At 43.6% G+C, this 10,460-nt stretch overlaps 1 protein-coding gene across 5 annotated transcripts in view; it reads right to left on the bottom strand.

Annotated features, from left to right (window-relative positions):
• The window catches only part of Rcan2 (regulator of calcineurin 2), a 238,165-nt gene that overhangs the window by 76,874 nt on the left and 150,831 nt on the right, over positions 1-10,460 (bottom strand). Inside the window, exons 1-2 of one of the 5 annotated variants that reach the window (NM_001286654.1) lie at positions 9,611-9,644; positions 9,106-9,288 (exon numbers count right to left, since the gene is read on the bottom strand). The exons of 3 other annotated variants lie outside the window; for them this stretch is intronic. In NM_001286654.1, the coding sequence (NP_001273583.1) occupies positions 9,106-9,192 (87 nt within the window). In that variant the 5' untranslated portion in view covers positions 9,193-9,288; positions 9,611-9,644. Of the gene's footprint in view, positions 1-9,105; positions 9,453-9,610; positions 9,645-10,460 lie in introns of those variants that run through there. One more of the 5 variants, NM_030598.2, reaches the window with a different exon arrangement.

Here is a 10,460-nt window from a genome sequence, read left to right as displayed (position 1 = left end):
CAGTCATATGGTGAATTCCAGGCCAGCCTGAGCTACTGTTACCTAGCCCTCAGAAAAGAATCAATGGCACTACAGAAAGTGAGGAGCCAGCCATGTGGATGTGTGCTGAGCTAACTCAGTAGGCTGCAAGGCAGGGAGAGTATTGTTGGATATCATTAAAGAGAACAGAGGTAAAGGGGAGGTCAGAACAGCAGGGCAGCTGGTATAAGGTCTTCCAGGCATGGAAAGCCCCAACAAGGACTTAGTTTTCCTTCTGAGTCTGATGGGAGACACTGAATCTCTGGTTTCCATCTTGACTGGGACAAGGGTTCTATGCCTGACTAATTTTCAGTTCTATCTAGCGACTTCCCCTCCAAAAAGTAGCAGAACTTTTCTTACACCATACTACTTGTTCTTGGGGAATGAGGATTCTTCCTATCTATCCAGATTCCCACCCCCCCATTCCTGCTATCTCATGCCCTAGGGTGGACTTTACTCATGGAGGCTTGGAAGGATCAGGAAAATTACAACCAAGAGAAAAAGAAAAGCATAAAAAGAAGGTTAGTGTCCGTCTCTGTCACCTGCCCTTGACTAGACTACAGAGCCAGTGGCTTCTGGGATCTCAGTGTCCCTGAGGTGAGAGGGTGCTGCTGTACTGGGGCAAAACTGTAGTTCACAACTACAGAAAAGAAGTTAGATGATGAACAAAGACAGGGAGAGAGGTAAGAGAAGGGATGGAGAGAGAGAGAGAGAGAGAGAGAGAGAGAGAGAGAGAGAGAGAGTTGGGGCGGGAGACTTGGAAATAAACTCAAAACCTAACAAAAATCCACAATGGCTGTGGAATATCACCATATTAATCATCATCATGGTGGATCTGGCTGGCTAGGTGTGTATTCCCCTCGTCACTTTACTCCTTCATGTGCATCCCTACTGAAGCTGTGTTCATCGTCCAAGAGGACAACCTTCCATGACAGAGGAGAGCAGGTCTTCTAGAGTCTAAAGGTATCAGAACACCCCTACTGGAATCTCTACAAGTGTCTCCTTTACATCTCTAACAGATTCCATCCATTTCATTTCTTTCATAAGAAGTGGTTTTCAGTTCTGAAATATTTAGAAGTAAAATTGATGTAGTCATGATTATTTTGATCCATTTTCAGGTGAGAAAACCAGGTCATAAAAGCAGGAAGTATCCTTGTCTACAATCAATACCACTCATAGTCAACCTGAGAAGTCTGACCAGGACGTCTAATTCTAGAGTGGTCTAACAACCTATGTCAGTAAAGGAGACTTCTTCAGAGGTCAAAAACCGTCACTATTCGTTCTGGGGAAGGGAAGGAACACCGAGGAGCACGTAGGAGGACTGTGGTGCCCAACAGGTCTGCTCCTCTCTCTATCCAGAGCCAAATTGAATATTTGACCCTCGATAAAACTCAATACATATTTGATGAATGAGCAAATGAATGAAAAAGTACTTTGCATAGTCCTGACAAATTGTAAATGATCAATATATTGTTGCTATTCTTAACTTTGCTCATTGCTTATGTATCCTGTTCTAGAAAAAGATAGCTCGAGATGATGTTTTTAGTATAGAAAGGCATAGTGAAGTCATAGAAGAAATCGATTCTATTAGGCATACTATGGATGTGGCTACAATAATACAATAAGAGATCTTATTTTGTGTTCAAAATAAGAACCAAATCCCAGCTAAGTCTTTCCCTTGAGAGTTGGGGGTTTGTTTTGCTGGGCAGGTTTCCTAGGGAAAGGCTGCATTCTAAATAATCTGGAAAGCACTAACCTAAAAATAAAACAGCATCATCTCTGCCTCCATTACTACTATTCTACAATTCTTCATGGTTCATCTGTCGTCAAGTCCATGGGGAAACACATGGGTGGAATGCTGTGAATTCTGTGCTCCCTGACTTTTTGCCTGCTCTTGGGTCCCTCTTCCTCCTACTGGGTTGCCCCATCCAGCCTTGATATGAGGGTTTGTTTGTGCTTAGACTTATTGAATCTTGTTATACAGTGTTCAGTTGATACCAATGGGAGGCTGCTCTTTTATGAAGGGAAATAGGGGAGCAGTGGATCTGAGGGAAGGGGGAGGTGGTGGGTGGTGGTGAGGACTGGGAGACGTGGAGGAAGAAGAGGCTATGCTAGGATGTATTGCATGAGAGAAGAATAAATAAAAACAAATTTTAACAAGACTCACAAACAGATCCCCAAATACAAAATATATTTCAAATAAATATTTATGTTCAGTACAGAATAGCAGTAGGTAGTAAATGTACTAAGCTTTTACATTAAACACATTAAGTAGACTGAATACTTCAGGGGTCGTTGCCTTCCTGATACATCAGTTCCAAGGCTCATTAGAAAACACTAAGCAGACTATTATGACTTACCAGCATTTGTTCTTAAATAGAAGCATTGGAGGTGCCAAGGGCACCCTGAGTTCCTCATTCAGATCTGCTTTTCTCAGAGAATACTTTTCGTGAAGGCACTGTGTTTTGTTCTGTTGTTAATCTGGCACTCGGGTTATAAGTATCAACTACAGTCAGCGTATCAGTTTCCAACAGGGAAAAAGATCTTGAAATGGATGAGCAAGTTTGTGGTTGATGCTTCAGCCTACCAATGTTACAACAGTGTGTGCTTTGTCTGTCTCTGAAGTGACAGGTGGCTGAGAAATCCACCTGACATCCTTCTCAGGGAGCATCTGTCACCCACACAAAACTATCATCCCCTTGTTTGCCACATTGTTCTGGGGCAAAATAAAAGCTTGGTACTACAATTTTGAGTTTATTCATACATTTTAACTTATTCCAAAAATGGTATCAATTCTAGATCATAGTATTCATAGTCCATTTGTTATATGCACAGTACCCTTCACACACACACACACACACACACACACACACACACACACACACACTTCTAGTTCTCATAAACTTAAATAGGTCAAAGATATGTGTAATTAAAACACCATTTACTAATACCACCATTGCTAGTTCCACATTTTGGCTACTAAGGAGTCCCTATGACTAGCTTTCTAGAGTTTTCTATTTTTCACCATTAAGTTGCAAACAGTACAAACTGGGCTGAGTTACCATGTAGATACAGAGGTTTTGATGATGTCAAAGAGCTGAAGTGGTTTGTATAACCATAGTGGTCACAGCCAAACTAGCTTTTGGCTAGCACTTGCTAAGCTTCAGAAGTTGAGCCCCACCAGCTCCTCTTCAAGGCAGCTCCTTCTGCCCTGCACCCATGTGGTCCTTAGAGTCACTCTGCAGTATTCTTCTGCTCTCACCAGACAATGCAAGTCAGTTGAAATCCCCAGTGGTTCAAACACTGAAGAGATAGCATTGTGCTAAGAGGCTGCAAAGCGCTGGTCTCTTCCATAACCCACTCAACAGCATGACACAGACTTTGAGTCAGTCACCTGTACTCTTGTAGGGAAAAAACAAGACTGAACAAAACAGTCTTTCTTTGAGAGCAGGATTATGGATCACCTAGGATATTAAGAGAGATGCCCAAGGTCAGCTGGGTTGGGAAGATACCCAGAAAAGGAGAGAAGAGAACGTAAGACTCATGTGTGACCTTAAGACGTAATCATGGGTGACAATGCAGATTTTCTCAGAGGGCATTCTGTTAAACACAGTGTCACAGAAGACAGCTGACACACACTCAAACAAGCTTGCACATTCATGGTTATCTCATGAAGGCTCAGGAGCTCTTGGTGGAAAAGTAGTTACCTGAGGTTTCATGGGGAACATGGGGAGAAGATGGCCAATACACCCCATCTTATAGTTAGAGAAGATGTGTGTGTGTGTGTGTGTGTGTGTGTGTGTGTGTGTGTGTGTGTTCTCCCTTGAACATAAAGTATTATATGTCTTGAAATATCTAGCAGACCAAAATCTGAATATTTCCCATGGAGAAAGGATTAACATATAACAGTGTGGCTATGGCAGGGACCCTGAATTGAGCATCTCACAATATAAAACACATGTCACAATATTACATACATACCAATAATTATTACTTGTTTACATAAAATAAAAATAGAACAAGAAGGAAAAGGCCTTGGCTACTTTTAGATTTTAGTCCTAGCTAAGGAGTTATCGTAGGGGCTGGAGAAATGGCTCAGTGGCTAAGACCTGGCTTCAATTCCCAGCACCCAAATGCTGGCTCAGAACTGTTTATAACTCGAGTGCTAGGGGATCTGACACCTCCCCTGACCTCCATGAGCTCCTGCACACATGTGGTGCACAGACATACACTCAGACATGCACATAAATGCACTGCTGTGAGTCCCTGATGAAGAATGCCAAGAGGTGAAATGTGGGCTGGGTAAAAGCAACAGATGAAACTGCTTTTTTAAAGCCTCCCTTTCCTTCTACCTGGAATGATTGTGTCTAAGATCTATACATGGCTTTCTGAGCCACTGCTTTTAATGACAGTTAACACAGTGCCACCTCCCCAGAGAAGCTTCCATTGTCTATGGATTCAATAGCAGCTATTTTTTTTTCCCATTGCTGTTCATTCTTCACAGTACTAGTTTACTGTCTGCCTCCCACATGAGAATCTGAACTCTCTGAACACAGGGACTGCTTTGCCCATCCCTTACTGCTGAGAGTTAACAATTTATCCACAGGTTCTTAGATGAACAGGCAAAGCGAATGTTCTAGGCCTAAAAGTCCTTCAAAACTTCTACACTTCCTATGACACTTGTCCTGTTTCTTTTTTGCTCTAGTTAGTAAATTGGAGCTCTATGATATTTCTGACTTCAATCCAGGTGTCTACAGACGCATGGGTGGATGTCTAGGGAAGGATCAAAAACCCCTTATCCTAAAGAGAAGGCATCCCTTCCTTTCCCCCTCCCTGGGAGAGCAGAACACTTGGGAGTCACCAAAAGCTTTGAGAATGCTGCCTACCCATAGCTTCTAGCAGTGTTTCTAGAGGAGTGTTTACTGTCTCTGCCCAGAGGAAGCAGATAAACTCCAGATGTGCTGATCTGACTACACAGTTTGGGGCAAGCCTTGGCATCTCTGACAGCTTGAAGATCAAATATTGCATAGTTTAAGTCTTAGCTTGGGGGATGTAGATCAAAGCACTCCAGCAGAGGCAACTATTGGCTGACCTTGATGTACCAATTTATGACTAGAAGAGACTAGATACTGGCTTAACATGATGGTCTATACTCAGGTTCCATTCATACTTAATGGGTATGAATTTCTGGGCACAGGGCCTGAGTCTCATCAATATTTTTTAAAGCCTTTCAGAGTTAGCAATGTTCAATCCAGCTAAAGAACCCAAAAGACAGAGAACAGCAAATTTAATTATTATCTTTTCACCTTTTTAATATGAGTTTTGGGTCCTGATGCTGAATGACTATTTTCAGAAATATGAGAAGAATATTCGAGGAAATGTACACCCCCTCTACACACACGTACACACATACCTACTTATCACCGCATTTTCTCTCTAGTGATTACTTCAACCTTCTAGATCTTTATTCATGTTCTTGTGCTAATAAATAAATAGCTAAGTTCCCAAGCCCACCACTGATGAGATTTCTAGAGAAGAGATTGAATATGAGTGACGATCACCGCCCTGTTTTCTCCTTTAATGTCACTCTGGCAGCTTTGAAAAACTTCAGAGGATTGAAGTCTGAATGGTCTCCTTTGCACCGAGCTAAAATCCAGGCTGTAGTGGCTTGCTCAATCACCATAAGAGAGAGTATGTGCACAGGTTATTCTTCTCCCACATAGACCATCATACTTGCAAAGAACGCCCAGTGGCTGCATCTCCTTCACTGGCAGTTTTCCTAAGGATTCCGTAGAGAAAGGGAGAGGTACAAAAACATGAAAAAGTCTACCGTCAGGCAACCCAGAGGCAGACCTCTGTTGTCACCAACATCAAATATGTTTCTAAGATTTACATTATTTTCAAAAATTATTTTATTACTTCACGTGCATGATAGTGTTGCCTGCAGGTATGTCTGTGCACTACACATGTGTTAGGTACCCAGGTGGACAAAAGAGGGATGCTGGGTGCCCTCAGACTAAAATTATGTACATTTGTGAGCTGCCATGTGAGTATTGGGATTGAACAGAACCATCTCTCCAGCCACTATTTATTTTATTTGTGATTGTATGTGTGTGTATCAGGAGAGAGGACTGCCGTTTTATTAATGCTGAATCATAGCTCTAGCTTGTATTTATTGTATTTTTGGCTCTCTCTCTCTCTCCCTGTGTGTGTGTGTGTGTGTGTGTGTGTATGTGTGTGCACACATGCACATGTGTATAGGTGTCCACATGTCCAGAAGGGAGTGGGATTCCTTGGAGATGGCATTGCAGGTGGTTGTGATGTGGGCAACATCCAATCCAACATGGTTGCTGGAAACTGATGCACTTTAAGAGCAGTACTCTGACTGCTAAGCTATCTTTCCCAATAGCATCAAGTACTAGAGGCTTTGAAGAATGGAATTTCCACCTCTACTATTATCTATCGTTAGCACCTAAGCATGGATATTAAATTTGGGCACATTTTGGTGCCTGAAATTTTATATTTCCACTTCCTAAGACAGTATCTAATAAGTCATAGTGATGATGCCACAGAGTTTTTCTGTCTCATTTTTATTTAATTTTCCTCTTTTTTGATAAACATAATATAGATGTTGACTTGATGAGGATGTCCCTGCTACCAATTAAATGACCACATGTCTTAAATAGCAACTCATGTTTTCTTGATGGTGATGGTGTGTGTGTTTATGTGTGTCTCCCTGGGAGTGGGAGGGGAGCACGTTCTTTGTTCTGAATTATCCCTGCATACTACACGGAAGCTGGACTTTGTTTTGTTTGTTTGTTTAACAAACACATGTCCCCATCCTTCAAAGAGTGCTGGATACGATGGTCATGATGACAGAGGCAGCTGACATTTAATGGCCCCTGAGTACAAGTTAAGTACTGTATCCAGTTATTTTCACCTTTGTACAATTCTTGGATAAGCTAATATGGAAGGGTAGGAGGGAAATTACTGTCCCCACATTCCAGATGAGAAAACTGAGACATAAGATTAGGAGCTTCTCCACAATAAACAAAGCCATGCGGCTCAGAGATATTGGTGGCAAGAGTGTGCAATCTGTGTCTCTAAACTCCATGGTTCTGAAGAAAGCTCTGTCTGCTTTGTGGTCATCCATTCTGACCATCTCTCCTCTGGTACCATAGACAATATACTGCAGTCAAACAAATTGAGTCACTTGACTAGAGGGTGCTATACACCTGCCAGCCCCTCCATGAAGCCACCCAACTGTTCTAATTCAGCCAGCCCCTAAGAACTCGGTGTCCATAGGACAATCTCTGCTTCTAGGAAACACCGGATGACTGGTTCTATTTTAGTTCCCTATCATAGAGACACGCAGTGTATATGTGTATATTTGAAATCCCTCTTATATAGATAGGTATAGTATCAGGTTTACTATAGGTCTCTAATAAGTAAATATTTTCTTCACTATTGCTTTATGTATGAGCTTCAAAGAGTTGAGAGTAGCTTGCAAGATTTCTGGGACAGAATATAATAGTCAAGACAAAAACAAAGCAAAACAAACAAATAAAACCTGGTAAGGACATAGGGGTCCTTGGAGTTTTAGTCTCCGAGATGATCTGGCAGTGCTAGAGGGTGACTCTAGCTAGTAACCCACAGTGGGTTTTAAGCTAGCTCTAACCTTAATCTGGAGGGGTTTTTGTGACCTCTGTCCTCTTAGAGTGCTCACACCAGATAAAACTGGAGGAACTGTGTCTCTCACATACATTTCCCTTCAGGAGACAAGGACAGGCGACCCCAGACATTTCTGTTGAAATTCTATGACAGGTGGTCCAGAGTTGAACTTACACCAGAATAAGAATTAGTAAATACGGAGACGCAGGCTTCAGACTTAAAGCACAACAAACCAGAAAGAAGACCAAATTCATTCCAAAAGAGTGTGTGGAACCGCAGCCTTGAGTGATACAATCAGGTGTGGGTTCAGTGACATATTAATCTCTACCTGGGAGACTCCAGCATATCACCTGCACTCACAGTATTAAAGAAATCAGGGCTTCAGTAAGTAAGGCTTAGAAGGTTGGTGGTCCTTGACTGTGTAGCAAAATCTCCCCTTCTTCCTCATGTGCGTTTCAGCATAAGCTACTGTGTTCGTTCTCTCTCTCTCTCTCTCTCTCTCTCTCTCTCTCTCTCTCTCTCTCCCTCCCTCCCTCCCTCCCTCCCTCCCTCTACATCCCCTTTACCCTTATGTTTATAAATAAGAAGCTTGGCTAGTCCTTTTTTCAGAACCTGAGAAGGAAAGATTTTTTTTTACAAGCATGGAATCCTTTTCATAATATAAAACCAAATTGGAAAAAAAATCCCCAAGAGAATCATGGTGATGAGAGAACTGTTGCCCACAACAGACAGGACTGCTGCTCAGCCAGGGCTAGTTAGTGTGTGTGACTCCAAGTTTCAGGATTGAAAAACGGATTTCTGCATGAACTTTCCTCCGGAACGAGGAAAGTGGTGCGAGGAACCAGCTCTCTGCTTTTGCACCTGACAAAAGCAACTTTAAACGCTGCTTGCTCTCCGGACTTCAGATTTCTCCGCCCCAGAGACTGACACTGCAGCAGAACAGCTTTTGTTCAGTCTGAGGACCACATTCCGGAGTATGTAGGTGGCATGTCGTGAATGGGTATTGTCCTATTGTCAGGACATCCTCAATATCCTGGTGACTGCGTGCATATTCTCCCATTCACCAATGATTGACACCCCTCCTTAGTACTCAGGACCTACAGATTACCCGGCTTGATGGAGATACTGTAAAGAGAATAGGAAGACATGTCTTCTGGGAAAGAGGTGACCACAGATCTCTTAATACAGGAGATGAGAATAGACCGCCGTGCGATATCCAATCACATTCTAACACAGCACGCTCGTCTCTTCTAACTTATTCCAGCTAGCACCACCATGCACTTCCACTTGCCTTCGTGGTACAAACAGTAAAACTGCCAATGGTTAACCCAAGTCATATTTCCCCTATCCTAGAAAAAGCTCCGCCAAGTAGCCCCCAGCACCGCAACAATAAAAAGGAACACTGTAGCTGCCTACCTTAACCTCCTGATTGGTAAAGACCTCCACATCCACCACACAGGCGACCAGAGTGGAAACATCACAGTCCATGCTAGGGGCTGGCATTCCCCTCTTCAGAATTCTCAGTGAAGAGTTAGGAAGCCTCAGAGTGGGGAGTGAAGATACTCCTCAGGATGGATACTGTCCTGTACTGCCCTGCTCCTGGGGGGGTGGGGTGCCAAGAGAGCGAGCTGAGCCTAGGGAGACTCAGGCACCTGGAGCCTGCTCCCCGCTGCAAGCGCCTCTGAGGCAGCACAGCAGAGTAAAGAAGGACCCGGCTCTCTCTCTCTCTCTCTCTCTCTCTCTCTCTCTCTCTCTCTCTCTCTCATGCCAATGACATCATCACAGAGGCCGACACAAGCCGAAGCTGCTTCCCCCCAACACACACACACACACACACACACATACACACACACACACACACACACACACACAGCGCCTTTTATCTCTAGGCAGTGCAGTAAAGCAAATTGAACATGATTACGTGCTAAATCTGAACTCGGACTAAATCAATTCAGGCAGCGTTCGTGAGGAACTGAGTCACTGGTGCTGTTTCAGCTTATGTCTGCAAAAAGCAGGGGGGTGGGGGGTGGGGGGTCTGACAGCAGTGGTTCCACTCTGCGAGGGAGGGTGAGAGATGTTGGACACAGGAGCCTTCCTAGGTTGAGATTCGACAGTTTTCTGCCTGGGACAGTAAGCAGGAAGTTGGGGTTATTTTGCAGCTTTCTCCGGGCTCTGTTAATTTGCTCCATGCCACCCAGCACAGCCTCACATGTTCTGGGCACCACGAATGCATGCCAGATATGAGCTGAAGAGAAATCCATTATTGGAGGGAGTAAAGAACTGGTCGTCAGTCATTGAGTTAGGCTGCTGGGGAAGAGGGGAAAATTAGAGGTTTGTGCAAATTCTATTTGAAGAACAGTAAGTGCAGATGAGGAACTGAAAAGCAACCCTCCTCAGCTCAGCATTCCGGGCTGCCTCCAAGGTCATTCGGACTGAAGGCAGTCAGTGGAAAGGGGTTGCAGTAGGTGTGACACCCAGGGACAGATGGCAGGGTCTAATAGGCAAATTCACTCATGTGGGTCATTGTCACAGCCTCCTGGCTCTGTTTTGCCTGAGACTTTGAAGAGACACTTCCCGTTGCTGTCTCTTTGTCCTGATTGTGAATCCCTGAAGGGCAGGGCTGTGGCTATCTTGTGCTTTGCCGAGTGCCTGGCACAGAGGACGTTACATGTGTAATGACTAAATCAATCAAGTGGGAATAGCCTTTTGTCTTCTTCACAGTAGGAGTGTGTAAAGGAAAAAAATCTAAGACGGGTTTAATCTGCACCATT

This window comes from Mus musculus, chromosome 17 (genome assembly GCF_000001635.26).
Source record: "Mus musculus strain C57BL/6J chromosome 17, GRCm38.p6 C57BL/6J".
NCBI lineage: Eukaryota > Metazoa > Chordata > Mammalia > Rodentia > Muridae > Mus > Mus musculus.
This window is presented reverse-complemented; position numbering and strand designations above follow the sequence as displayed.